The sequence below is a fragment of the Saccopteryx leptura genome, chromosome 5 (genome assembly GCF_036850995.1).
Source record: "Saccopteryx leptura isolate mSacLep1 chromosome 5, mSacLep1_pri_phased_curated, whole genome shotgun sequence".
Classification (NCBI taxonomy): domain Eukaryota; kingdom Metazoa; phylum Chordata; class Mammalia; order Chiroptera; family Emballonuridae; genus Saccopteryx; species Saccopteryx leptura.
In genome coordinates this window covers 220,530,374-220,558,297 of record NC_089507.1, presented here as the reverse complement: position 1 = coordinate 220,558,297, position 27,924 = coordinate 220,530,374, and the positions used below count along the sequence as shown (strand labels likewise).

The following is a 27,924-nucleotide window of genomic DNA, read 5'->3' as shown; positions in this document are numbered from 1 at the left end:
TTGGCCGTGTCCATCCCTAGCCGGCAGACAAGGGAGTAATGGCCTCAGGTCTGGGCCCTGCAGTGCCCGGGTGTCTCCAGAAGACCTGCACACCGTGCTGCTTCCAGCTGGGGCGTTGCATGTCCAGCACATCGTTCTAGGGGCCTGTGAAGACACAGAGGGCACTGGACATGCCTGCCAGACCACTGACCACCCTGCTCCCTGGGGGGGGGGGTGCCCAGCAGCCCGATCCCCAAGACCCGGAGGTGCTGTTGCCAGAAGTCCTGGCATCGACTGAAGAGGCAGGAGGGACAGTGAGAATGGACAGCTTCCACTGCCCTGCAGCTGGGCACACTGGGCCTGCTGCCCCTCCTAGGAGACCTACCGCACTCAGACTGTCCTTGGGGGGCACTGAGGGGCTGGCTGGGGTCCTCTGCACCCCGGGCGGGCTGCTCTCTGAGGAAGGAGGAGATCTTGCTCTGGGTCCTCCCTGGTCTCTCCGTGGAGGGGCCTGGACACAGAGGAGTAAGGGGGCGCCTGGCACAGCTCTGCTGCCCACACCTGCCAGGGCTGAGTGGAGTCTGGGGTGACACTAGGCAGGTCACCCTACCTGGCTGGGGAGCCCTGGAGGCAGGGTCAGGAGGCACCTCAGCGCTCCCCTCTCCGGGCCCTGGTGGTTCGGTGCCTGTGCCCGGGGTGGGCCAGCCAGTCAGGTCTGCACACGTCTGCCGGAAGCGCTGCTTGTGGTGCGGGCGCACAAACATGCCGAACCCTGTGGGAAGCGGTGCTCACGTGACGGGTCTTGTAAGAGAGCCTCTCAGGCCCAGCCCCTCCCCCCAGCCTGCCAAGTCCCCTTCTGGGCAACTTGCTCTGCAGCAGGGGCAAGTCCTCAGGCCTCGAGGTGGTCAGTGCTGCCACGACAGCCACCACCTTCTCAAAGTCATCATCCCGCTTGTAGGTGGTCAGTGCTGCCAGGAGCTGGCTGCAGCCCACAGACCCCAGGGCCCTGCGCACGTCCGCCAGGAAGGCGCGCGCGGCGGGTGGGACCCGCTGCTCCGCTCCAGGGGCACCTCCTACTGGGCAGGGAACACAGACCACGCTGGGGGCTGAGGGGCAACTCCACACTGCCTCCCTCCCGGGCACAGCACCAGGGCAGCCCCTCCGCCCAGGACACCCCTCCCCTCCCGGGGGGCACAGCACCAGAGCAGCCCCTCCGCCCAGGACACCCCTCCCCTCCCGGGGGGCACAGCACCAGAGCAGCCCCTCCGCCCAGGACACCCCTCCCCTCCCGGGGGGCACAGCACCAGGGCAGCCCCTCCGCCCAGGACACCCCTCCCCTCCCAGGTCCAGCACCAGAGCAGCCCCTCCGCCCAGGACACCCCTCCCCTCCCGGGGGGCACAGCACCAGAGCAGCCCCTCCGCCCAGGACACCCCTCCCCTCCCGAGTCTTCAGCTCTGCTCCTGGCTCTGCTCAGAACCTGTTCAGGGCGCAGGTACCTTCGGGTGGTGGCCCAGCCCTAGAGACCAGGGGAGGCTGGCCCTGGTTCAGGTGCTCTCCAGGGTTCATGTGCCTGGCTGCACCCTGGGACAGGGTTATCTTGGGGTCAGGCTCCCTCCTTCCTGAAGGAGCATGGAGACAGCAGAGTCACCCCAAGGGTCCTGAGTGCACCCCAGGGAGAAGGCCGGGTGCACCACCCTCTGCGGACAGTTAAGTGCTTGCAGGGTGGGTGTGAGGCACCCAGGAGAGGGAGGGGTGACTGCTGTAAAGTCTCCTCGGAGTGGTGGGGGTCTTCCAAAGCCTCCCCCCATGACGGCTGTGCATGAACAGGGACAGCAGAGCTCCCCGGTGTGTATGGCTGAGCTGTATGTGCTCTGGGGGCCACACCTCCCCCATGTGGTGCCACCTCGCAGCGGCCCATCAGCCCCCACCCTTGTAGAAACAGCGAGGCTGGGCCAAGCTAGGAGCCACCCAAGGACCCTGGGTGCTGCCTCCATCAGGGTCTGAGCTGGAAGGTTCTGCCTGGGTAAAGCCCTGCTCACCGCTGGGGTCCAGGGCTGGCTGGGCCCCCTGCCTGTGTAGAAGGCTGTGCTCAGGCAGGTGGCCGCAGCCTCGGCCTGTGAGCTGCAGGCACAGCTCCTCAAATCGCTGCTTGTGGTGGGGCCGCACAAACTGGTAGAAGCCTGTTGGGAGGGGCTGCCTGAGCACGCAGTGCACACGCTGCAGCCACCACGCCAGGCTGCGGGCAGGTGCACACGCTGCAGCCACCACGCCAGGCTGCGGGCCCTGCAACTGCGGGCCACCCACATGCACCTCTGCTGGGGAACAGACACACCCTGGGCCCTGGTGGCCCACCCGGTGTCCTCTGGGGCCCCACCCACGGCTGGGGCCCCACCCCAAGGGACCTTGCAGCAGGCTGTGCTTCTTGGGATCTTGGGCGAAGAGGGGACTGAGACGGTCTACCAGGGCCTGGAAGTCGTCCGAGGCCTTGTACTCCTGTAGGGCCCTGGTGAAGGAGTCAAAGCTGGCCTGGCTTAGCGCCTGCTTCACGGACACCATGAACAGTTTGGCCCTGTCCGCCTGCGCACCTGCTGCTGGCCCCTCCTGCTGGACACAGGGCCAGGGGTTCCGTTAGAGGCACAGACCCTCCGTCACCGCGAGGTGTGGCGGGCAGGCAGGCAGGCGGGCGTCCCAGGGAAGGCAGCCAGGAGGGGCCTGCAGGGAGGGCCACACTCCCAGGGAGCAGCACAGGTCGAGTTGATTTCCTGGGCTGCCTCCCACCACCCTCTCTGCCCCCACCGAGCTCCGCCCATGGCTGGATGCAGCTGCAGGGGTCACTCAGCTAAGAGGGCACCCCTGGCCTAGAAGACAGCAGCTCACAGCTAGGGTCACTCCTCAAAAACCAGGGACTGAAAGTGTGCCACACTCCATTTCTGCTGTGCACTCCCAGGCCCTGACACTGGGCCCTGGACGGGCAAGCGTGGAAACCAGACAGGAGGGATCCAGGCTTTCTGGTCCCATCCAGCTCGGCCCTGAGGGGCACAGGCCCCTGGCACCCAGCCTACTTCCCGACAGTGTCAGCCCCCTGGCACTGCCTGGCTCTTCCCAGAAACCAGGCAGATGGACAGACACACGGGGCTTTCCAGAGGCTCAGCTGTCCGCAGGCTGCTCTCCACGGCTTTCCTGTGGAGCGGGGAACACAGATGCTCCCGTGTGTGGGCACATCAGTGCTGACCTTAGACCAGAACCCAGCACTGCCCAGGGGAGCTGGCCCAGCTGCAGACCCACCCCCATCCAGCCTCTGGGGCCGGGGCCTGACCGCTGCCTGCTTGGGGGCAGGGGGAGGGGGCAAGGCTTCTGTGGAAGGAGCCCAGCCCCCGGGTCTGAAGGCCCAACTCTGACCACAGGTCTGCAGGACTCCGCGTGGGGGCACTGCCACCAGACAGGAGAGGCCGTGGGCTGGTGCCAGGCGGTGCTGTTCTCACATACTTTAGGGGGTGTCATGCTTCCACAGTAGAAGATTAAAATGAAAAAGAGACTTGGGACCTATGTAGGCTGGGCCCCCACACGTCAACAACTACTGAGACGGCAAGAGGCCCAGGGGCAGGAACTGTCTGGAAGACACAGCAACGTCTGGAGCTCGAGGGAGACATTCCAGGCTAAACAGAGGTGGGGGTCGTGGCCTTGGGGCCGCACCCCTCAGCTCTTGCGCCCGCCTGAGGCCGATGCCCCCCCACGCCCCAGGGAACACGGAGCCAGAATGACCGGCCTGGCTGCTCACACCTCACAGTCCGCTGGGTGACCGTGGGGCAAGACCACCAGGAGCAGCCATGCCTGTGGCTCCCACCACACTCCCACCTGGCAGCTGACCAGTCTGATCTTCCTCCTTCCTCCTCTGTGCCCCTCCGCAGACCTCTTCCTGCCCGGGAGGGCGGTGCTGGAGCGGCCCCGGGTCTGCGGGAGACACAGCCGTGGTCCTGACCTGCGCCCTCAGGGCCCCCTCCCTTGTGGCTGGGCGGGCACGGTCCTGCAGGAGCTGACTGGCCGAAGGGAAGGGAACAGAGGGGACAGCGCCGCAGGACACAGGGGTTTGCAGGTCAGACTGGGAGTTAGGGGCTTCTGGCCAAAAGCTACCGGGCAGGCGCCAGGTCCTGGCCAAGCAGGCTCCCAGCAAGGGCGCAGCAGATCTGGACCCTGAGTGGACCGTGTAAAGAACCCACAGAGGTGTGGTGGGGGCACTGGCCAGGGGGTTGGGCATATGCTAAGACCCCCAACTGCCTGCCCACCAAGGGGATGTATGGGGTGAGTATGGAGGTTCCTGGGAAGAGACAGGCCAGGCCTGGGGCCTGTGTCCACCGCTGTGGCCTCTGTCCACGCACCTCCTCCTCCCTGGCCACGGCCTGGTCCCCTGGCTCTCTGGCCAGCTGCTCACTGTGCTCCAGGGCGGCCAGCAGCCCCACGGGCCTGTGCTGCGTGTGAGCCGGCTCCCGATGGTACTCTACACACAAGCTGCCCTCAGTGTCCCCCTCGTCCCCGGAGGCTGGCAGTCCTACGGGAGAGCATGAGCTTGGGGCTCACCCTGGGAGAGGGCAGGGAGGGGGCCAGGCGCCCCGGCCGCAGCCAGGCCCAGCCGGTCACGTCACCGGCCACACACACCTGTGGGCCTCCGCCTCAGGCTGGGGACGTGCACGTCCAGACTCCTGGCCTTCTTGCTGGACAGGGGCTGGAGCGACCCGGCCACCGTGCCGGCAGCTTTTCCCTCGTCCGGGCGCGGGGCAGCAGGCAGGGGAGCTGGCAGGGGCATCTGGACAATCACGGGCAGTGGTGTCCACCCAGCTCCTCCCTGGGTGGGGTGGGGGTGGGAATGAGAGGGCACAGCCAGCCGAGCGTCAGGACTCACTGTTTTCTGGGCAACCCGGAAAAACTGGGCGACATCTCGAATGACGTGGCCGAAGTGCTCGTAGACCCTGACGTGGGGACGCACCCAGGACGGCAGCTGCGCTCTGGCGTCCGCACCAGCGAACCTGGCGAGAGGGGCCGTCAGCCCCGAGTCCCGCCCGCCCCCCGGCCCCCCGGCCCAGGCAGGGGCCTCATGCAGGTGAGGGGACCACACCTGTGGTCACAGAGGAAGATGACCCCGTAGTCGTGGCGATGCCGGATGACCCGCCCGATGGCCTGGTTCACAGCCCTGGATGCCTGCTGCCGGTACCAGTCCTGCCCAGAGAGGAACTGGGGAGGGCGGCTGGTCACGAGGGCTCCGGGTCCACCCCTGTGCCCACCTACCCTGTGGCACCTCACCTGCCCGGAGGCCCTGCACTGGCCCTTCATCTCATCTAGAAACTGCATCTTGAGGATGACCCGGGGGTCCTTGCGTGGGGGGTACGGGAGGCCTGTGACAACCACCCCTCGGCCATTCACATCCGCAAAGTCCAGTCCCTCGCTGGCCTGGGGGCAGTGCAGTCTCCCCTCAGCAGCCCCACACCAGCCTCGACCTTCCCCAGGGTCCCCAACACCCTCACGGCCACATGCTCCCAGGTATGGGCAGCCAGGGGGAAGACCTCCAACCCTGGAGCCCCACGACCACGCATCACCCCTGCCCACCATGGCTGGCTCAGCCCGGTCGGGAGGGCTGCCCTCCTGCCTCGTGTTTGCAGGACGTGGGGCCCAGGGGAAGGGCCAGGCCTGTCCCACCCACGTCCATGCTGCATGCTCTGTGGGCAGGGAGAACAGGCAGTGAGCGGGGACCCGATCCTCACGCCTCACCTTCCCCCGGCACACGGCCAGGAAGGCAGCGCCACGGGACCCTGGGGAGGTGATGCTTGCGTAGTAAGCACCCATCACCTGGAAGGAGAGGTTCGTCGTCTGGAGCCAGGACACAGGCCCCTTCCACCTCCATCAACAAGACCCCACGCCTCATCCCGAGATGAAGGACTGTCCCAACCAGGAGGCTGGGATGACATTCTAGAAGCTTCTTCATGGCCCGGGCTCCCAGGCCGACTTGTACGCAACACCCAGGGCCTGCTCAGTGGTTCCCAGGAAACACAGGGGCCGCGCGGGTGGGGGTGGGGGAGCCCTGCTTCCCCAGCGTCTGCCGCCACCATCCCACACCCAGGATTTCTGAAAGGCAACGTGCCAGGCCCGGCAGGACCCTGGCCACGTGCTGCCTGGAGCTGGCCAGAGCCCTGGTAGGGTGGCCGCCAGCCCGGGGCGGCCATGGGGCAGGGGAGCCCCAGAGCTCGGACCTCTGAGAAGCCGCCCTTGCTCCTGGGCTCCACAAACAGAGGCTTCAGGGCCTCCAGCTTCCTGGCAAAGTCATGGGCCTGTGGGAGGAGATGCAGACGGAGACACATGAGGCTCACGGGACCTGGTGGGCCGCCTGCTGCCCCACTGCCACCCTGGCTGTCTGGGGTCCCCTCCCACCCCACCCCCCACCCCCAGGACACGCAGAGGGCGACACACCTGCCAGAACTCCAGGCTTTTCTCCAGGACGGGGTAGGACGGGAAGAAGACCAGGAGCCCGTGGGGGACCACGCGGGCGATGTTGCCTGGAAATGCACCGGCCATGGTCAGCAGGAGGGGCTTGCAGAGAAGCCCCCACGCAGAGAAGGCAGGGAAGGGTGCAGGGCTGGGGAGGGGTTCCCAGACACCACAGGTGGCGTGGGGCCGGGATGGGACCAGGCCCGGGAGTCCCTGGAACTCACCTAGCGCCTTCCCAAGGGAGGACAAACACTCTTCAGAGAACCTGCACGAAGCAGGAGGCTGCGGTCACTCAGGCCCCAGCGCTGACCCCCACCCGCCTCCTCTCCAGCCAGCCCCCTACCGTTTGTCAAAGGCCGAGCTCAGCTGGGCTCCATCAGGGCCTTTGGGGACGATCCCCACCCAGATCTGGTGCTTGTCGATGACGTGCGGGTTCTCCAAGCAGACGGGGAAGGGGCTGCAGGCAGGGGCGTCCCCCATGAAGTTCTGGACCCAACACACAGGCGGCCCTCTGCCCAGGGGGTTGTGGCCCTGGGAACCCCCCCCAGGCATGGGGAAGACTTACATCTGCATCTCCAGGGTGAAGGAGGACACAGGAGCCAGCGTGCCGCTGGTGAGGATGAGCGTGCGGACGCCCTGGCGGACCAGCTCCCTCATGCTGTAGCCCGGGCTGAAGCACCAGTAACTGAGCACCTTCCCTGGGGGCAAGGGTGAGGCTGGGTCACAGTCACCCAACAGGGAAGCCCCTGACCGCCACCCAGGAGTCTCTGCCATGGGCAGCTGCTGGGCCCCACCGCCCTGTGCGGGTCTGACCTCAGGGGGCCTGCCTGACCCTGAGCGGAGCTGAAGGTGGGAATGGGCCCTCCCTGGCGGTCTGGGGGGCAGGAAGCAGACCAGAGAAGCCAGCCGACCCCAACCCCAGACATCCAGAGACGACCGATGACCTGAGGCTCCAGAGCAGGCAAAGGCCACTGGCACCCCAGGGAGGAAGCAGGGCCCAGCCCCCCACAGCCCAGGCCTCCAGGTGACCTCGGGGCTGGAACGGCGAGGAGGTTGGAGGCCAGCCCAGGTTCTGGGAGGCAGGAAGCAGCAATGACATCATCATCCACAAGTCCCAGCAAGTGGGGGTGGCAGCTCCTCAGGGCCTGGCCCCCCCCCCCGGGAAGGAGACGGGAACACTCCACCCCCCACCCCCGGCAGACACACCTCCTCCCACTTGCTCCCCAGCCCAGAGCTCAGGAAATGAAAGGGTTCCTGTGATGACTTCCGCTGGGAGGCCAAAGTCAACATCAGGCCATAGGTCAGCACGAGCATTTCCAGGAAGAACGGCCCTTTCTGGGGACAGAGAAGCCTTTCCCACTTTCAGGACGGGATCTGCCCAGTGACCTGGGGGACAGGGCAGAGCAGCCCCACTGTCCTGGGCCAGCCCAGTCCTGTGTGGATGACAAAGGGCCACATACTACACGGAACCAGCTCAGGAGATGCCTGCGTGGAGGCCCTACAGCCCCAGAACCGAACAGAACCACCGAACGGAACCACACAGGGCGGTCTGAACACACACCTTCCTAATCAGGAGATGCCCGTGTGGAGGCCCTACAGCCCCAGAACCGAACAGAACCACCGAACGGAACCACACAGGGCGGTCTGAACACACACCTTCCTAATCAGGAGATGCCCGTGTGGAGGCCCTACAGCCCCAGAACCGAACAGAACCACACAGGGCGGTCTGAACACACCCATTCCTAACTAAAAGCGGGATGTGCTGGGTGGTCAGCACCCTAGGCCTGCGGCTTCCTCAACAAAGGTCAATGTTGACCTTACCTGAGCCTGCCTGCGGACCTGCTGTCTTTCTGCACGTAGGATGACATACCTTCGAGGTATCAGAGGTGAAATCTCCCGGGTCAGCCTGAGTCAGCCCCACATGTTATCTCGTCCACATACCCTCGGCATGTGCTGTGGACGCCACCGTCCTGCACCCACCCAGTGACGGCCGGGGCCTCTCCCTTCTGCTCCTGACCCACGCTGCTCTCTCCCTCCCCGTCACCCCCACCCACGGGTTGCACGGGGCCCTCCTGTCTCCTCTCTGACTCTAATGTAGAAAGCAGGCTGTACAGTGGCCATTCTCTCTAGCATTCCCACAATTCTTCGAGATCTGGCTTCCCAGCAATTGTTGTCAGTTTGGCTTGAATACACTCATAAAAATTCTCTACAGGTTTGGATGTTTTTTACATCGGCACCTGCAACAGCAGAGGCAGGGTGAGGAATATGGGGGCCCCAGGGACCCCAGCCTCGGCCTCAGGGTATCTCCTCTGCAGGCCCAACGCACCCCAGCTTTTCAGTGAGCCTGGAGGATGATCTAATTTCCTATAAACACCCACCCCAGGGAGTGGCCACTTCTCAGAATTCACATGCCCTTAGAGGTACAGGGTCACAGGGAAGGCTGTGCCCCACGCACCCTCAGCACCTGTGGAGCCGGCCAGCACTAAGGCCCAGCCCCACGGGGAGAGTAGGTGGATGCTGTATAAGGGTGAACGGGACCCACCGTGGCCTCGCCCACGCTCCCAACCCTTCTCCCATGGGACCACAGGCGAGTAGATCGGTGACGGGGCGGCTCACAGACAGAATGTCAGAGAGGGAGTGTGGGAGGGGTGTCTGGGCATGCAGAGACCAGGGCCAGAGCACAGGCGGGCCCTGGGGGCTACCAGCAGCACTGAGGAGTGACCCTGACCACAGGACCATCGCCCTGGACCTGCTGGGCTACAAACCCCACCGAAAACGCCAAGTCCCAAGGGCCTGTGGCCAGGACACTTCCTGGATGAGCACAGACCCAGTGGCCCCAGGTCCTGGACACAGGGCAGCAGGGGAAGCGGATGTGACAAGGACAGGACTCAGGGACAGGCCTGAGCGCAGAGCAGGAGTCAGGTCAACAGGGCCAGCAGCAGGGAGACCTGAGCAATACTGGCCAGCAGACTCTACAGAGTGGCCTCCACCTGGGCCTACCTCATGTCTGTCCACCTGGCTGGACGGCGTGAAAGCCCTGGGCACGGTCAGGGGGTCTGTGACAACCCTTCTCAGAAATGTCCCTGGTGGTACGGGAGAACCGGCTGTGCCCTAGCTTGGTGGACACCTGCCCAGTGACCGGGCAATGCCACTGGGCCTTCTCCGAGGCCTTTCTAGACCTGACAGCTCTTTGAGAGAGCAAGGAGGGAGTCACCTAATGATGGCTGGACTCCCAAGTTTGGCTTAGATGCGGCACCTCCCTGCGGTTGAGCAGGGGAGCATGCCCGGCCCCCCGAGGTGCCAGACCTTGCCTTCTGGCCGCTGTGGTGCTCCAGGCATCTGAGCGCTGAGCTGTCCTCCGGTGACCAGTGTCAGGGTGGACGTGCACCTGGAGGTGGAATAGACAGGTCCTGAGACACCAACCCGACCTTCAGCCCCCCCTCTGGGAGGCGGCCCCCACCTCGTAGGACTGAGAGCCCTGCCCACAGCCCCCCTCTGGGAGGCGGCCCCCACCTCGTAGGACTGAGAGCCCTGCCCACAGCCCCCCTCTGGGAGGCGGCCCCCACCCTGTAGGACTGAGAGCCCTGCCCACAGCCCCCCTCTGGGAAGTGGCCCCCACTTTGTAGGACTGAGAGCCCTGCCCACAGCCCCCCTCTGGGAGGCGGCCCCCACCTTGTAGGACTGAGAGCCCTGCCCACAGCCCCCACCCTGTAGGACTGAGAGCCCTGCCCACAGCCCCCCTCTGGGAGGCGGCCCCCACCTTGTAGGACTGAGAGCCCTGCCCACAGCCCCCCTCTGGGAGGCGGCCCCCACCCTGTAGGACTGAGAGCCCTGCCCACAGCCCCCCTCTGGGAGGCGGCCCCCACCTTGTAGCACTGGAAGGGCCCAGGCCTCCCCGAGGTGGGACCGTCCTCGGCAGGGTCTGCACTGAACACAGTCTGGAAGGCAGATGAGGGCGAGGTCCTCAGACAGCAGAGGTGAAGCTCCCCCTGCAGGAGCCTACACACAGGACGAGCCTGCCTGCCCTGCCTTCCAGCCAACAGCATCCCTGGCTGGGGACTCCAGGCCAAGGGCAGGAGGTCACAGCTGCCTGTCCCCTCCCCTTAGGGAGCCCCCCACGTGGAGACAAACATCACGCCAGCTTCCAGGTCCAGCAGACCTGCCCGTAGCGCCTGCTACTGCTGTCTGCCCCTCTTCCCCCCCCCCTCACACGACCCCCTGCAGCCCAGGATGGCATCAGTCCAGCCTGCACACAGCATGGCCCACAGGGCTCAGGGGCGCCCCCCTGCCCGACACCCAGTGGCCTGTGGTTGGGCCGGGCAGTGGCACCTGGCCCCGCAGCACCAGGGACCACCAGCACCTGTTGGGCTGGTCCACCAGGACGGCAGGGCTCCTGTGCTTTGGATGCCAGGGACCAACACCACCGAGGGGCCTCTTCAGAAAGGCCCAGGAGGCAGAGCACTTGAAGCCCCCCAGCTGGCCCTCCGCAGCTGGCTGGACGGGCACCCGACAGGGACAGTGGGCCTGGCTCGTCCCTCAGGCTGAAAAGTGTCTCAGCCAGACAGGGGACGGCATGCTGGGGGCAGGAGGGGCTGTGCCTGTGGCCCTGAGGTCTGACATCCCACTGGGTCTGCAGGGAAGGGCTCGCCGACCCCCGGTGGCTGCTCCACCACAGAGCAGCTCCCAGAGCTCAGGGGGAAGCTGGCCTGGCCGGAGACTTAGGGGCCACGTCCACAGACTCTGAATTCTCCAGTCTCACGGGTCCCACCCGGGCACCTAGGTGCTGCCTGGACACTCACCACACACAACGGAACACCTCCCTGGGGTGGCCAGCCCTGCGGCCCAGACACAGTCCCCTCCCCTGGTGGCCCTGTGCCTCGACTGTCCTCCGAGAAGCTGTCTGAGGAACTTGAGGAGCGTCCTGCCCCGAGGCCGGCAGTGAGTGTCCAGGGCCAGGGAAGGCGCCCGAGGCCGGCAGTGAGTGTCCAGGGCCAGGGAAGGCGCCCGAGGGCTGCTGCGCCCACACACGTGGTGTGGACACTGAGGCCCTGAGTGACCAGCGCAGCAGGAGCAGGAAGCACCCACCGCGTCCCCCTCGCAGGGCGATCCTACCTGGATGATGTCCATGAGCTTCTGCAGTCCCGCTGTGTTGGTGAACAGCCCCGCGCCTGTGGGAGCAGCGGCACTGACCACCCACCGGGCCTCGGGCCTCGAGAGCACAAGCTGCCTGGACACGTGCTCAGCCCCGCCACACCCCCCGCACCAGCATGGGGACGCCAGGGGACAGGTGTCCTCCCTCCTGTCTCCAAACCCGCCAGAGCCACCGCCGCAGAGAGGCCTCTGTGGCCCCTGAGGATGAGAGCTAGGAAGGCCGGCTGCCCCAGCACCCGAGCCCAGGAGGGAACTGAGGCTGGCGGGGCCCCCAGCTCCGTGACCCACCGAGGCCCCTGCTCTTCTGTAAGAGGGTGACTGGGGACAGGCTACGCGGGACCAAAGCACCACAGTCGAAGGGCACTGGAGCCTGCACGCCCCGGCCACACTCCCGCTCGGGGCAGGCTGCCGGGCACGACCCTGAGTGCTGCCCCACGGGGAGTCCCAGGCAGGCGCAGGGCACAGGGTGGGGGACTCACGTCCTGCCAGGTGCTGGATGATCCGATCCAGGGAATCCAGGATGCAGCTCTTGGTTTGGAACGTGATCTGGGCTTCAGCAAAGAGCTCGAAGATGTAACTGCGGCAGAGAGGACCCAGGCTGTACTCTGGCACCTGACGGCCAGGGCTCTCCAGAAACGAGCTCTGAGCCGTCCAGGGGAGGCACCTGGGGTGACAGGCCTCTACGTCCTCAGGGGCCCCAGCAGGGAGGACAGAAGGCTCGGGCCCCAGGGCAGGGGGTGAGGAGGTGGTCAGCAGGGTAGGGGGTGGGGAGGTGGTCAGCAGGGCCTCTCTGAGGCGTGGCTCTGGGCAGGTTTGGAGAGACAGGAGGGGTACACCAGGTGTGGGGCAGGGCAGGCCGGAGAGCTGGCTACATCCGTGAGGGTCTGAGCACAGGCTGCTCCAGAACATTCGGGAAAAACCCGACCCTTGACCACCCAGGCCTGGGCCCTGGTGTCAGCTGTGTACTGAGGAGAGCTACGACCACCCAGGCCTGGGCCCCGGCACAGCCGTCAGCTGTGTACTGAGGAGAGCTACGACCACCCAGGCCTGGGCCCCGGTGTCAGCTGTGTACTGAGGAGAGCTACGACCACCCAGGCCTGGGCCCCGGCACAGCCGTCCCTGTGTACTGAGGAGAGCTACGACCACCCAGGCCTGGGCCCCGGCACAGCCGTCAGCTGTGTACTGAGGAGAGCTACGACCACCCAGGCCTGGGCCCCGGCACAGCCGTCAGCTGTGTACTGAGCAGAGCTACGACCACCCAGGCCTGGGCCCCGGCACAGCCGTCAGCTGTGTACTGAGCAGAGCTACGACCAGCCCAGGCCACGGCCCGGCACCTGCCTGGGTACGAGCCACTGTCCCGCCTGCCGAGAAGACTAGAGGCCTGTGAGGCCTAAGGAGGTGGCTGGGGTGACCCTACTTTTCATCCCAACAGAACATGACCCGGGCAGGCGTCTGAGCAGCAGAGGAGGGGGACCCAGGGCAGGAGACCAGGGGGAGTCGGTGGCCCTTCCTGGCCCCAGGACTGAGAGGGACCTCGCTGGGTGTGTGACGCCAGCAATAGCCACTCGGCGGCCGGGCAGGCAGAGAGTGCGGCTGGGACAGAGCCCCGCCCGCGACGGTCTCCAGCTCCGGGCCCCTCACCTCCCCGGCTTGGTGACTCCACTGTCGTCGCCCGGCAGCTCGACAGCGTCAATGGCCCCCTCGAGGCGGAGCAGGATCACTGCGGGGCACAGGGTGGTCAGGGGCGGCCCCAGCGGCAGCAGGAGGGCAGGAGGGCGGGCGAGGTGGCAGCAGGGTGGTCAGGGGCGGCCCCAGCGGCGGCGGGAGGGCGGGCGAGGTGGCAGCAGGGTGGTCAGGGGCAGCCCCAGCGGCGGCGGGAGGGAGGGCGGGTGAGGTGGCAGCAGGGTGGTCAGGGGCGGCCCCAGCGGCGGCGGGAGGGCGGGTGAGGTGGCAGCAGGGTGGTCAGGGGCAGGGCTGTGGGGGGCACTTACTCTTCAGCTTTGCGATGTCCTCCAGCTCCATGTTCAGCCCTGGGGAGAAAGCAGCCCGTGCACGAGTCTGCGTCATCACAGCCGTGCGGAGGGCGCCCATGGACACAGGGGCTCTGCCCACGCAGCCCGACCAGAACGAAAGCAGTGGTCCGAGCTCAGGGTGCCTCGCCTGGCCCAACAACCAGTCTGCACAACCAGTGTCCTCATGCCCCCACTGAGAGCACCCAGGGCTTCCGGGAGGCGAGGCCCATTCCACACTGGCGCAGGAAGTGTAGGGGTTTGAGTGGGGCGTTGTGACCCCATCAACAACTACGGGGGCCACTTGGGTTCAAAAATGATGAGACCCACAAAGCCCTGCAGCTGTCATCAGTGATGACACACACGGTCCCGCAGTGACCGTGGGCCCTTCCCGGCGACAGGGGCCCAACAATACGTTGGGAACAACTCTAACTTCCGAATTTGAAAATTGGGAAAATAAAGGGGAAGAAAAAAGTCAATCATTTGTCCCACCTTACGCACAAGAATGGTATCAGCACACAGCAAGTGATGCAGAGAGCATCTTACTAATCAGTCAGACAGTGGGGTCCGCACATCCCACCCTGTACGGCGAGAATGAAGGGACGACCGTACCATCAGAGCAAGACCAACCACGGTGCGCCCCTGGCCCGCCCCCGAGCCCAGCAATGGGCGCAAGTGACAGCAAGCCAGAACCAGAGCTGGAGAACCCCGGCCGTGGCCTCCGGATGGGGTCCAGTGGCCGCACCACCTCATGTCCCCACCAGGGACACACGAAAGGCCCGACGTCCCGCCTGCTCGCCACGTGTCACTGGCCCACCGCGGTCATCACAGCGCCCACCGCGGGTGAAGCTGCCCCTCCTCAGTGACGAGCAATGTGTCCACACTGGCCTCAGTACAGCCTCTCTGAAGAAGCGTCTGGTGACGTCTTCTGCCTGTTACTAACGGGGCTGTTTTTCCACCGAGTGCTAAGAGCTCCTAGCGCACTGCAGGCACAGATCTGTTACCAGATGTGGGATTCGCAAAGGTTTCTCCCACGCCAGGGGCTTTTCAGTGAAACCACTACCTGTAGCTGCCCTGCAGACGGACACCTTGGCGAAGACCCCTGCTCCGTGGGCTGCACGCCCGCCCACCTCCCCCAGAGCCACGGACAAAAGGGGGGACTCGTGAGGAAACTGACCCCCTCAGCCAGCAACTGAGGCCCAAACCGACGGTCGCGAGTCCCGGCTGAGAGCACGGACACGGACAGGAAGTGAGGAGAAGGGCGCTTTGCATCTGTGCTCTTCTTCCCCGTAAACCTTTCAGAGAAGCGTCCAACACGTCCCAACTGAGAGACACTCTCCAGCACACCTAACCAGCCCTCCTCCACACAGCGACCAAGGTTGTCAAAAACAAGGCAAGTCTGAGAAACAGTCTCCGGTGAGAGCAGGCGACGAGAGGTGACAACAGTGCCACATGCTTTCCTCAGACAGAACGGGGACATTCAGGGAAAACCAGGGAAATCACCCTTACAACCCTTGGGACGATTATTCCCCCCAAAAAATAAAAGGCCCTCAAGCAACTAAAAAGATGCTCCCTTTCACTCCTCTGAGAAAATGACACAGAGATGCTAAGAGAAAATTCACTGCAAATGAGTTACACAGAGGATCCGTCTCCCACCCGTTCAAGTGGCCGGCACCGTCACACTGGGCTGCGAGGCAGCTGCGACAGACGCTTGGGCCCCTGCTGGCGGGAGTGCAGACCGGCGCCAGCACGATTAACAGACGGCTCGCCCGCTCGGCCAGCCCGGCTTCCGAGAACTCACGCTGAAGAAATACCTCAAACAAGACACCAGTACATACACACTCAGTTTACTCATTGCGGCACTGTTTGTAATTGCAAAATACGGGAAACAGCAGAAATGCCACGAAAACAGTTGGACAGACAGGGATGGTCTGCAGCAGGGAGTCCAGCAGGACGTCCGCCCAGCGAGGGAGCAAACACAGCCGAGTGCCAGCAAGCGTGTACAAAGTGCAGAAAAGAACAGAGAGAGAAAGTACATACACCTGTAAATAACCACAGGCTGAAAGACACTCCTCTGGAGTGTGCTAACTGCTGGGACCACGGGAATGTTTGGTGCTCCAAAAAAAAAAAAAAGAAAAGAAAAGTAATAATAATTAAAAAAATGAAGCATAAATGGAAACAAATGACGTAAATGGAACAATGTTGCCACAGTGTGAAGTGGGAGGAAATAACCTGAGAAATTTCCGAGCACTGTGCTTTGAACCAGGGAACAGACGTTCATTTAGGGGGAGGATCAAACAGGCGGGAAGGCGGAAGCCGGTTTTCTCACCATCAAAGAAAGGAGTTACAGATACGGGCAGGCAGAGGGGAAGCAGGGAGGGCGGGGGCTCACGGGGCCAGTGGCGGAGGCGCGGTGTGTGCACGCGTGTAGCACGGGGCCTGTGAGCGGCGAGGGCCACATGTGCGTGTAAGCGAGCAGACCGTCCACCCGGGAGAAGTCCATCCGAGACACGGGAGGCATGCGGTGGTGAGAAGACTCGGGACTTGGCACACAGGACAGCAATCGTTCATTCAGGGAGAGCCGTCCACGGAGGCCACATGCCACTTAAGAACTACAGATGGAAACCCAGCACCTTCACAGCGGAAACCCAGCAGCCACCGTGTAGCCCAGGGGTCGAGTTCCTGTCACCGTCACGGCGACCCGGTGTGCTGAGGACACGTCACGTAAGAACCCCGCCCAACACGCACCCCCGCGTCCGATGACGAGGTTACACGGCAGACAAACCCAAACCACAGGGCATTCAGCCTAATTAATAACTGATGTCCCGGTGGAGGCCTGAGGCAGCAGCTCAGCTCCCGACCCACATGCGTTTTACCCCGTTGTGCTTTGAGCTACAAGGACAGTCGAAACATTCTAATGCGGTCTTTCGGCTGGACAAGACTGCAGGGTCCATGCTGGTTTCCCAAGGGGGTCACAGCACTGAGGCCTCAGGAACCACACCTGAGGCAGCAGAGGAGGGGGACCCACCCACCCTGCACCAGCCCACCTGGAGGGCAGGCTCATCGAGTGGGGGCAAGCCTGAGCAAGGGGGAGTCTGCGTGAAGGCTGGACATGAGATCAAAATAAAAGTTATTATCAAACCGGCCCTGGCCGGGTGGCTCAGAACATAGAGCCTCATCTTGGCACACCAAGGTTGCAGGTTCGATCCCCGGTCAGGACACAGAGGAGCCGCAATCAATGAGTGCACAATTAAATTAAGTGAGATGAGTTCATACCTCTCTCTTTCTCTCTCTCCCTTCCTCCCAAATCAATGCAAAAAAATGCTTTTAAAAATATAAAAACAGTCTGACCAGGCGGTGGCGCGGTGGATGGGGCGTCGGACTGGGATGCGGAGGACCCAGGTTCGAGACTCCGAGGTCGCCAGCTTGAGCGTGGGCTCATCTGGTGTGAGCAAAGGCCCACCAGCTTGAGCCCAAGGTCGCTGGCTCCAGCAGGGGGTTGCTCGGTCTGCTTGGGGGCCCGCGGTCAGGGCGCGTGTGGGGGAGCGGTCGATGAACGGCTAGGGTGTTGCAATGCACAATGAAAAACTGATGATTGGTGCTTCTCGTCTTCCTCCGTTCCTGTCTGTCCCTGTCTATCCCTCTCTCTGACTCACTCTGTCGTAGAAAAAAAAAATATATATATATATATATATATAAAAACAGGCCCTGGCCAGTTGGCTCAGTGGTAGAGCATCAGCTCAGCATGTGGAAGTCCAGAGTTCGATTCCCGGCCAGGGCACACAGGAGAAGCGCCCATCTGCTTCTCCACCCCTCCCCCTCTCCTTCCTCTCTGTCTCTCTCTTCCCCTCCCGCAGCCGAGGCTCCATTGGAGCAAAGCTTGCCTGGGCGCTGGGGATGGCTCCTTGGCCTCTGCCCCAGGCGCCAGAGTGGCTCTGGTCGCGACAGAGCGACGCCCCAGATGGGCAGAGCATCGCCCCCTGGTGGGCGTGCCAGGTGGATCCCGGTCGGGTGCATGCAGGAGTCTGTCCCTCTGTCTCCCTGCTTCTGACTTCAGAAAAATATTAAAAAACAGAACAAAACAAACAAAAAAATTTTTATAAAACCAAAAGTGGACATTTCAGAACAAGATATAAGACACGAAACAACATGAAGTCAGGTTTGCAAACACTCAGAATCAAGTGACGGACCTCGGACAGCGAAGAGCTGCTCTGGCAGGAGCGCAGGCTCAACACGGGACACGGCCGGCGCCCGAGAAACCGCACGTGTGCACAGACGTCCACGCGTCCTGCCGCGCTCCTGGGACTCACATGCAGTTACACCCGGTCAGAGAGAAAGGAGCCTGGCCCTGCTGCACTCCTGGGACTCACATGCAGTTACACCCGGTCAGAGAGAAGGAAGCCTGGCCCTGCCGCGCTCCTGGGACTCACATGCAGTTACACCCGGTCAGAGAGAAAGGAGCCTGGCCCTGCCGCGCTCCTGGGACTCACATGCAGTTACACCCGGTCAGAGAGAAAGGAGCCTGGCCCTGCCGCGCTCCTGGGACTCACATGCAGTTACACCCGGTCAGAGAGAAAGGAGCCTGGCCCTGCTGCACTCCTGGGACTCACATGCAGTTACACCCGGTCAGAGAGAAGGAAGCCTGGCCCTGCCGCACTCCTGGGACTCACATGCAGTTACACCCGGTCAGAGAGAAAGGAGCCTGGCCCGGCTGGGCTCCTGGGACTCACATGCAGTTACACCCGGTCAGAGAGAAAGGAGCCTGGCCCTGCCGCGCTCCTGGGACTCACATGCAGTTATACCCGGTCAGAGAGAAAGGAGCCTGGCCCTGCCGCACTCCTGGGACTCACATGCAGTTACACCCGGTCAGAGAGAAAGGAGCCTGGCCCTGCCGCGCTCCTGGGACTCACATGCAGTTACACACGGTCAGAGAGAAAGGAGCCTGGCCCTGCTGCACTCCTGGGACTCACATGCAGTTACACCCGGTCAGAGAGAAGGAAGCCTGGCCCTGCCGCACTCCTGGGACTCACATGCAGTTACACCCGGTCAGAGAGAAAGGAGCCTGGCCCTGCCGCACTCCTGGGACTCACATGCAGTTACACCCGGTCAGAGAGAAAGGAGCCTGGCCCTGCCGCGCTCCTGGGACTCACATGCAGTTACACCCGGTCAGAGAGAAAGGAGCCTGGCCCTGCTGCACTCCTGGGACTCACATGCAGTTACACCCGGTCAGAGAGAAAGGAGCCTGGCCCTGCTGCACTCCTGGGACTCACATGCAGTTACACCCGGTCAGAGAGAAAGGAGCCTGGTCCTGCCGCACTCCTGGGACTCACATGCAGTTACACCCGGTCAGAGAGAAAGGAGCCTGGCCCTGCCGCGCTCCTGGGACTCACATGCAGTTACACCCGGTCAGAGAGAAAGGAGCCTGGCCCGGCTGCGCTCCTGGGACTCACATGCAGTTACACCCGGTCAGAGAGAAGGAAGCCTGGCCCTGCCGCGCTCCTGGGACTCACATGCAGTTACACCCGGTCAGAGAGAAAGGAGCCTGGCCCTGCTGCACTCCTGGGACTCACATGCAGTTACACCCGGTCAGAGAGAAAGGAGCCTGGCCCTGCTGCACTCCTGGGACTCACATGCAGTTACACCCGGTCAGAGAGAAAGGAGCCTGGCCCTGCCGCGCTCCTGGGACTCACATGCAGTTACACCCGGTCAGAGAGAAAGGAGCCTGGCCCGGCTGGGCGGCTCAGCTGTTGGGAGCCAGACTTGCGGGTTCAACCCTTGGTCACGGCGCATAAGACACTCAACCAATGACGGTGTGACTCAGTGGAACAACAAATCCTCGTCTCTTTCTCTCCGTCCCTGTCCCTTCCTCTCTCTCTAAAAAAAAAAAAAAACAATAAAAAAATTTTTTTTTAAAAGAAAGAAAGCCTGACCAGGTGGTGGCGCAGTGCATAGAGCGTTGACTTGAAATGCTGAAGGCCCAGGTTTGAAACCCAAGGTCGCCGGCTTGAGCACGGGATCATGGACATGGCCCCATAGTTGCTGGCTTGAGCCCAAAGGTCGCTGGCTTGAGCAAGGGGTCACTGGTTCGGCTGGAGCCCCCCCCCCAATCAGGGCACATATGAGAAACAATCAATAACTAAGGAGCTGCAATGACGAGTTGATGTTTCTCATCTCTCTCCTTTCCTGTCTGTCTGTCCCTGTATGTTTCTTTCTCTGAAAAAAAAAAATGAATAAAAGAAAAAGAAGTAAAAGGAAGAACTGGGGAGGGAAGTTTTGGGCTCAGGTGGAGACAGCGTGTCCCGGAAGAACCCAAAGTCCAGACACAGGAGCACGTCCAGAACCAACTGCTCTGGGACCCGCCTGGGAAGGAACACGGTGTCCTGCACAAACCCGACCCAGAAAACCCCCCACAGAGACGACACGGTGCCTGGGCTTTGGCGAGGAAAAGCCCTAAAAGGACCCACGACTTCAGAAACAAAACACATTTTAAAAACAACAAGGTTGAAGACACGCACATGCCCCAGAGCCTCCTGCCTACGTTCTCCAGAAAAGCAGGCGCCACTCAACCTGCGTCCTCAGACCCCTGCACCCCGCTGCACGCGGCCCACGGAGCAACTCAACCTGCGTCCTCAGACCCCTGCACCCACGCTGCACGCGGCCCACGGAGCAACTCAACCTGCGTCCTCAGACCCCTGCACCCGCTGCACGCGGCCCACGGAGCGACCCGGCACGGGCACACAGGCCAGCCGTGCCCACGGGACCACAACGTCCCCACGCTGACACACCTGCTTCCATTTCCACGCAGCACAGGGAAAGCACACAGGTCGGGAGAGGGTGGGAAGGTCTTCAGAAAGTGCCGGAATGGCCAGGCGGAACCAGCCCTCAGCGAGGCCCTGAGAGGTCTCTTGAAGAAGCTTATGTCCCCACATGCCGACGTCCAAGGCCCAGGGCAGGTGGCCCCTAGGACCCAAGACCGCCTTGCCCGTCCTCGGTGCCCTGCCTGTGAGCTCACCTGAGCTGGAGTCTGTGTTGAACTCCAGCCGGAGCTCGCCCTGCTGCGCTGCCTTGGTCTGCTCCTCCAAAACCTGGTCGATGACGTCCAGTCCAGAGGCCACATCGTGGGGGGTCAAGTCAAAGGACGCCGACTCCTCACACATCTTCTCCTGAGAGCCCCAGCACATGGCATGAGGGGGACAGAGGCCAGGACTGGGGGGCTCTGGGAGGCGAGGCTCTGGGAGGCGGGGCTCTGGGAGCAGAGGGCCCCGCCCTACCCCACAGGCTCTGAGGCCGGGTCACAAGCCTGGCCCAGACCAGTGTTTGAAAACTATTTTACTTCAACAACCAACACTTCATAACTGGAACTTTTCTCGTTAAAAGTCTTGATTTCTGGGCCCTGGCCAGTTGGCTCAGCGGTACAGCGTCAGCCTGGCGTGCAGGAGTCCCAGGTTTGATTCCCGGCCAGGGCACACAGGAGAGGCGCCCATCTGCTTCTCCACCCCTCCCCCTCTTCTTCCTCTGTCTCTCTCTTCCCCTCCCGCAGCCGAGGCTCCATTGGAGCAAAGTTGGCCCTGGCGCTGAGGATGGCTCTGTAGCCTCTGCCTCAGGCGCTAGAATGGCTCTGGTTGCAACAGAGCGACGCCCCAGATGGGCAGAACATCGCCCCCTGGTGAGCGAGCTGGGTGGATCCCGGTCGGGCACATGCGGGAGTCTGTCTGACTGCCTCTCTGCTTCTAACTTTGAAAAAATACAGAAAAAAAGTGTCTCAATTTCTGGCTACTGTCTGAGTCAGAGCTGGCCCCCTGGGCCCATCATCCCTCATGGCAGCAGGTGCCTGGAACCAAGTGGGGCTGGGGGCTGCCATCACCAACTCAGGATGCCACACCCTTGCAGAACAGACAGGGCTGCCCCGCTGGCCTCCCTCCCGGGCCCGGTGGAGGTCGGCCATGCCTGGAATCACAGAGCCCGGGGAGGGGGGGGGGCAGGATGTGCAGGGACGGGGGGGGGGGGCAATACCTAACCCAGCTGGCTTCTTCACAGAGCGGGGCCACAGGGGCCGGGGCAGAAGGGTCTGCACTGCTGTTCGCAGGGAAGCAGGCTGGAGGGAGGGGGTCGGGACGGATGCCGGGCACTCACCACATTGTGAGCCTCGTCGAAGATCACCACTGTCCCCTTCAGGTCGATGTTGTGTGCCCGGCGGCTCTACAGCGAGGGGGAGGGGTGCAGGGCTGGAGCCAGTGGGGCAGCCACCGCCCCTCAAGGGGCTCCTGCAGGCCAGGCGGGCACCACCCCCTGAGCCCTGAGTCCCACACTGCCAGAGACACAGGGAAAGGCTGGGCACTGCCCACCCACCACTGAGCTGGACATCAGGTGTCCATCCTGGTGACACACATTTGAGAGAGCAGGATGTGACCCCTCACCACGGCACACGATGCCCCCATGTGGAGGCGGACCAGAGAAGCACCTGCAGCCGGACACACTTGGGGAGACGCCTCCCAGCACCCAGAGAGCTGGGTGCTCTGTCAACATGATCCCCGGGACCCAGTCGAGGCCGAGGACCCCGGACAGAGGACATCCACGGTGCTTTCATGACACAGAGCACGAGCCGCTGGGCATGGGGAGCATCACGCCCCGGCATGGAAGCAGGAGGGCCCAGCCTGGCCAGGCACCCCCCCAAACCTGCGGGTTCCCTCGCTGGTCAGGGCACGTACAGAAAGCAACCACTGAACGCACAACTGACCGGAACAAGGCGTTGGTGCTTCTCCCCCCGAAGGCCCCTCGTGAGCCCAGGGACACCCGGGGCCAGGAAGCCGCGGAGGCCTCACCTTGGCGTCCAGCAGGTAGTTGTACGGCATGAAGATGATGTCGGCCTGTTGCTTCAGGTTCCGGGAAAGGTAGTACGGGCACAGCCTGGGAGCACAGGGGCACAGAGAAGACGTGAGCCACGCAGGAGGCCCAGGAAGGGGCCCGTTTCCAGGACGCACAACAGCAATCCTGGGCCACGGCCGAGGCAGGGCTGGACGCTGTGTCCTCTCATGAACACTGCATGGGTTAGGGGACGCATGCTCAACCCTCAGAAGGCGGCAGACAGACTCCAGCGTGCGCCCGACTGGGATCTACCCGGCAAGCCCACTAGGGGGCGATGCTCTGCCCATCTGAGGCCACTCTTCTGTTGCTTGGGAACTGAGCTATTTTAGCACCTAAAGCGAAGCCATGGAGCCATCCTCGGGGCCTGGGGGCAACTTTGCTTGAACCATTTGAGCCATGGCTGCAGGAGGAGAGAGGAAGGGAGAGAGAGAATTGGGAGGGGTGGAGAAGCAGATGGGCGCTTCTCCTATGTGCCCTGACTGGGAATCGAACCCAGGACTTCCACACACCGGGCCATCGCTCTATCGCTGAGCCAACGGGCCAGGGTCACATCACTTATTTAAAAACCAACAAAAACGAGAAACCCCGACTCTGTTCTGTGCAGATCAGTGGGGTGATGAAAAACAAACAGTCCTGTCTCATCACAACTCGGGCCCGGATGCTCCAAGAGCCGCCGGCAAATGTCAGTGAGGCCAGCACGAGAGCCAGCTGAGCCCTGAGGCAGGAGGGTCAGCACCGTACCTGCTGGTCCCTCAGAGCCAGACCACAGGGGCCTGGCGGGCGGGCCCACACCCACAGCGGTCACCAGGAGATGGGCAGAGCACAGGGAGGGGCAAGTTCCACCTCTTATTCTGCAGTCCTCAGAACTGCTCCCATGTGTCGTACCAACAACTGTTAGTTTCATGGTTAAAGAAAGAAAACAGCCCTGGCCGGTTGGCTCAGTGGTAGAGCGTCGGCCTGGCATGCAGGAGTCCCGGGTTTGATTCCTGGCCAGGGCACACAGGAGAAGCGCCCATCTGCTTCTCCACCCCTCCCCCTCTCCTTCCTCTCTGGCTCTCTCTTCCCCTCCCGCAGCTGAGGCTCCATTGGAGCAAAGTTGGCCCGGGCGCTGGGGATGGCTCTGTGGCCTCTGCCCCAGGCACTAGAGTGGCTCTGGTCGCAACAGAGCGACGCCCGGATGGGCAGAGCATCGCCCCCTGGTGGGCGTGCCGGGTGGATCCTGGTCGGGCGCATGCGGGAGTCTGTCTGCCTCCCCGTTTCCAACTTCAGAAAAATACAAAAAAAAATAATAATAATAATAAAGAAAACAGAGAAGGAAAGAAAGTGTGGGTCCACATGTTGCAGGCGGTATCGGCCCGGAGGACACATCGATGTGGCCTTGAGAGAGGGACTTACTTGTGCTTGTTCCCACTCTTGACCAGGTCCTCAATGTCCAGAATGGGGGTGGCCAGGTCCTGCTCCAGGCTCTTCTCTGCGGATACAGGCAGGAGTGAGCATACACCCTCCGACCCTCTGAGCCCCAGTACTCCAGGGGACGCCTAGGATAGAATGGCTTCCACAAACCGGGCAAAGGGGCAGCCACCCCGAGAGCCTTCCCAAGACGGCAGACTCAGGCCCACGTGGGAGCGTCTCTGCACGTGACCCAGTGCAGGCCCCCAGTTAGGAGACAGTGCTGAGCACCTGCCCTCCCGGCTGAGTCCCAAGGGGCAGGAGCCATCAGGCCATGAGGCCCCGAGCCCGGCCCCCAGGCCACGCGCACTCAGCTCCCAGCCGCTGCACGCTCACGAATGGCAGGAGCGGCTCCACAGGCCCCTCTCACCTTCCACGTTGTTGTAGAAATAGCAGGAGCGACTCGCCACCTTCTTGCGGCACAGGTGGATCTGGACAGAGAAAGGACATGTAGTCCCACTTAGTGTGATGGCAAGAAAACAGAGCACTGGGCCGGCCAGTGGGTCCACCGCTGACCACGCTGCCCTGCCCTAGCCTCCAGCCAGCTCCTCACCCGCTGTCCCCCACTCACCCCAGGGCACAGCCGGGGGCTCTGGAAGCCCACAGCACCACCCAGCAGAACCACAGAGGATGGGGGGGGCAGGGCCCACCTGCATGTGGTTAGTCTCCTGCTTCTTCACCTCGGGGTGGATGCACAGCTGCTCCCGGGAGCCCAACACACACACCCGCGGCCTGGAACAGAGGGCCCAAGAACGGGGGGCAGTCGCCACAGAGGGCCCAAGAACCGGGGGGCAGTCGCCACAGAGGGCCCAAGAACCGGGGGGCAGTCGCCACAGCGCAGCTGACAACACGGGCCATGTGGGGACACTCAGGGAGCACCGGGGACACTTGGCTCGTGAGGGAGTGGCCACGGCAGGGTATTCCCAGGCTTGGGAGGGGCTTTCTCCAAGGCCTGCCCCAGGGTGAGCAAGAACCCAGGCAGGGACCAGGCAGAGGGGAAGAGACTCGAGAGCATCTATATTGACCTATTGTCTCACAGGGAGGCTGGGGGACCCTAAGACTCCTGCAGCTCTGCCTGCTCGACCTGGGGTGCGACTGTGCTGACCCACAACACAGCTGACACCACAGCGCCTGCAAGGAGCTCAAGGTGTGAACCAAGGTCAACACATCATCTGGAAGCTGCTCTCTCACAAGCCGTGGGCGCTGGAGACAGCCTGGCCATGCACAGAGCACAGTGTGTCCTGAGGCTGTGGTCCGGGCACAATGCTGTTGACCCCTGTGCTGAGGCCAGCCCCCCGTGACCCTGAGGCGGAGGGGACACTGCCTGACCCACCGGTAGGACGTGTTCCGAAGCTCGCCGATGACCTGCGTGAGCTGTGAGTGGGTCCTGGAGGCATAAATGATCTTTGGGATGTCTGCGTAGCAAGCTGCCAAGGCACAAGGAAGCAAAACCGGGCATGGCTCCCGAGCCAGCATTCTCGTGGGCTGCTGACCCAGGGGCACTCGGCTAAAGCAGTCCTTCGGACAGCTGAGCGTCAGACACCCAACATTTGCACCAACAACGGGTTACGTAGGCATCTGCAGCGTCCCGATTCCGCTGTAAGGCTCTGACCCTAGGTTTGCAGTCAGGGTGGCAAGAAGTGACGTGGCAGCTACAAAACCGCCTACTCACCCTGCTCGAGGGCCTTGCCCGCTGGCTCCATCCCTTCACCCCTTCCTCTCCCCCTGCGTCCCTGTGGGGGGCCAGGGCAGGGGCTGACCTGTGGCATCCCCCTCTGAAGCAGCGTTCCCCCAGGAGGACAAGGGAAGGTCACGGAAGAGCTCCCCTTGGGCTCTCTCAGCAATCTTGCGGGCGGAGATGGCATCACGCAGGTGCTCTCGCCAGGCCAGCGTGCTGCAGAGCAGACAGAGGGTCTTCCCCGTGCCTGTGGGGCTCTCCAGGACGCCGTTCACTTTCTGAAAGGGAAAGCAGGGGTGAGGCGGGCAGGCCACACGGCCCAGCTTTGACAAGCCCCACGCCCACCCACCAGGCGCTACAGGCCCGAGGGACGGTGGATAGTTCCGTAGAATGACTTCCACTCTCAAACCAAAACCGTGGGCTAATTCAGCCTTTCTTCTCAAACAATTAGCAGAGTATTTTCCAGCCTAATAGAAATAGTAAAGTTGACTAATGAGGTGCCAAGTCTCAAAATAGGGGCTTGTTCTGCGATTCCGGGTCCAGGTTTTCACACTGACGGCCTGCATAGCTCTCAGGTGGGAACCTGAGCAGGCACCAGGAGTCAGGAGGGCAAAGCTGTGCCAGGCTGCTCGCCTCCGAGTCTGTCCACAGCAGCAGCCTGGAGCCCAGGGGCAGTCAGCCCTCGGGGGCTGGGCACAGGAGCAGGGAACGAGAGAGTGTGCTAAGAAACCCAGCAGAAAGCAACCTGGACCCCTGCTACCTTCCTGCACAACCCCAAGGTTTCAAGACCTTCCAGAATGAGGGCTGGACACTGGCTGTCCCTCTATGTGGAAACATGTCCTCCAGATCCTCAAGTGGCTGGCTGCTCCTTGTCATTTGGCCTCAGCTCAAATGCCGACAGCCCCTCTGAGTGCTCCCAAGCCTATTATTAGGTCTTTCCTTCACACAGCACTCCTCACCACCTGGATTATCTTTTCTTCTGTCCGTTGTTTCTCTCTCTCTCACCCCACCTAGAATGCTGGCCCTACTTATGACCGAACCCCACGTCCAGAAGGGTGCCTCTCATCCGGAGGAAGCGGTCCTACACTGAATAGGAAGGTGGAGTGTGTTGACCCATCCCCCAGGTACAAGCTTTACCTGCTGCAGACACTCGAGAACCTTGGTCATGTACTCCTCCTGGCATTTGTATGGGTGGAAAGGGAAGTCCACGGTCACACCGTTGAGGGTTATCTTGGGCATAGCGACCTGCTCTCAGGAGGGCACAGAGCTTGGCTGAAATGCAGGTAGTCTGGGTCCCTGAGACGAAATCCCCTCTGAACATCTCAGGGTCTCAGCCACTCCAGGTCAGGTAAGGGACCCCAGCCCGTGGCACGGGGACATGACCCGGTTCTCCAGGGAAGCCCTGTGGCACAGAGATGGGGACAAGACTGTAGCCAGCCTCTCTGGGGGGCCAGTCGTCTCAGACAGCCCCTCCCGTGGACAAGGTCCCAAAGCAAGCCTGTGACATCCTATCACAAGGAGCTGGGAGGTGAAGAACCCAGCATCCGTCCCCGCCTTGTTCTTCGGCCCCACACACTCCATCCTCTCCACAGAGACTAGAGGAGCCCAAGTGGGACACAATCCCACACTCTCCACGTGTAATAATAATTCACTTCCTTCCACCAGAGCTTGAGAGGCCAGATTCCAGCAGCGGCGTCCTACCGCAGCCTGGAGTGGTATGAACCTCCTGCCCCTGACTCCCAACCCTCTGCTCCCCTGACCGGGAGCTACACCCCATCTCTCCCCGGTGGGCAACCAGGTGTATAGCCTGTGCCTGCTCTCATCTGGGAGGCCAATCCGTGTGGCCCCTCAGCAAGTCACTCAACTTCTCTAGGCCTCAGACTCTCCTGAACATCGGGACTAACAAGCCATGAACGGCCAGCCTTCTTCAGCACGACCGGGCCACTAGGGAGCCACAGCCAAAACACCGGTTCCGTAGAGAGCGGAGCCCAGAGCCCACGAGCGCGGAAACACTACCGATCCCAGAATGCAGCGCGGCCAAATAGTCTAAGCGTGGGCCCGAGTGCGGCGCGAGGCCTGCCGGGAGTTGTAGTTTCGGAAGCCGCCGCATGGGTAAAAGTACCAACTGCAGGATCTCCGTCACTCTCCACCCACTTGTCTCTGCGGGGAGCCTTCCACGACTTCGGAGGTCACAGGAATTCACCCCAGTTCGGACGAGGCACCAAGAGTGTATCCTCCGCCGTCGGCCGGTTCGGACTTCGCGGGCTGAGGCGCGTAATCATCACCTGACGTCACTTCCGCTCCCAATTTGGTCCGCA

At 62.7% G+C, this 27,924-nt stretch overlaps 1 protein-coding gene across 3 annotated transcripts; it reads right to left on the bottom strand.

Annotated features, from left to right (window-relative positions):
* Positions 1-18: 18 nt before the first annotated feature.
* Positions 19-27,895, bottom strand: RTEL1 (regulator of telomere elongation helicase 1). 3 transcript variants are annotated; one of them, XM_066384423.1, is made up of 35 exons: positions 27,729-27,895; positions 26,744-27,008; positions 25,689-25,884; positions 25,262-25,355; positions 24,579-24,660; positions 24,299-24,359; positions 23,875-23,950; positions 22,437-22,521; positions 21,748-21,813; positions 20,627-20,777; positions 13,597-13,635; positions 13,247-13,325; positions 12,085-12,182; positions 11,567-11,622; positions 10,321-10,392; positions 9,761-9,842; positions 7,020-7,152; positions 6,798-6,911; positions 6,679-6,719; positions 6,437-6,522; positions 6,220-6,297; positions 5,741-5,818; positions 5,276-5,422; positions 5,091-5,206; positions 4,878-5,001; positions 4,634-4,781; positions 4,357-4,526; positions 3,836-3,931; positions 2,383-2,584; positions 2,020-2,160; positions 1,477-1,599; positions 849-1,055; positions 590-751; positions 365-490; positions 19-144 (listed from the first exon to the last, which is right to left on the bottom strand). In XM_066384423.1, the coding sequence occupies exons 2-35, from the start codon at positions 26,843-26,845 to the stop codon at positions 137-139; spliced, it is 3,639 nt and encodes a 1,212-aa protein (XP_066240520.1). In that variant the 5' UTR covers positions 26,846-27,008; positions 27,729-27,895; the 3' UTR covers positions 19-136. The 3 variants fall into 3 exon arrangements, with proteins under 3 accessions (XP_066240520.1, XP_066240522.1, XP_066240521.1); XM_066384425.1 differs by having other exon boundaries at positions 849-1,052; positions 27,761-27,895; XM_066384424.1 differs by having other exon boundaries at positions 26,744-26,851; positions 27,761-27,895.
* Between the last annotated feature and the right edge of the window lie 29 nt (positions 27,896-27,924).

Excerpts from the sequence above, each read along its gene's own strand:
- RTEL1 (XM_066384423.1), bottom strand. The coding sequence starts at position 26,845 with ATGCCCAAGATAACCCTCAACGGTGTGACCGTGGACTTCCCTTTCCAC. Across the intron at positions 6,298-6,436 it reads AAAGCCTGGAGTTCTGGCAG|GCCCATGACTTTGCCAGGAA; the intron begins GTGTGTCGCCCT and ends CTCCTCCCACAG. Across the intron at positions 752-848 it reads GGACTTGCCCCTGCTGCAGA|GGTTCGGCATGTTTGTGCGC; the intron begins GCAAGTTGCCCA and ends CGCTTCCCACAG.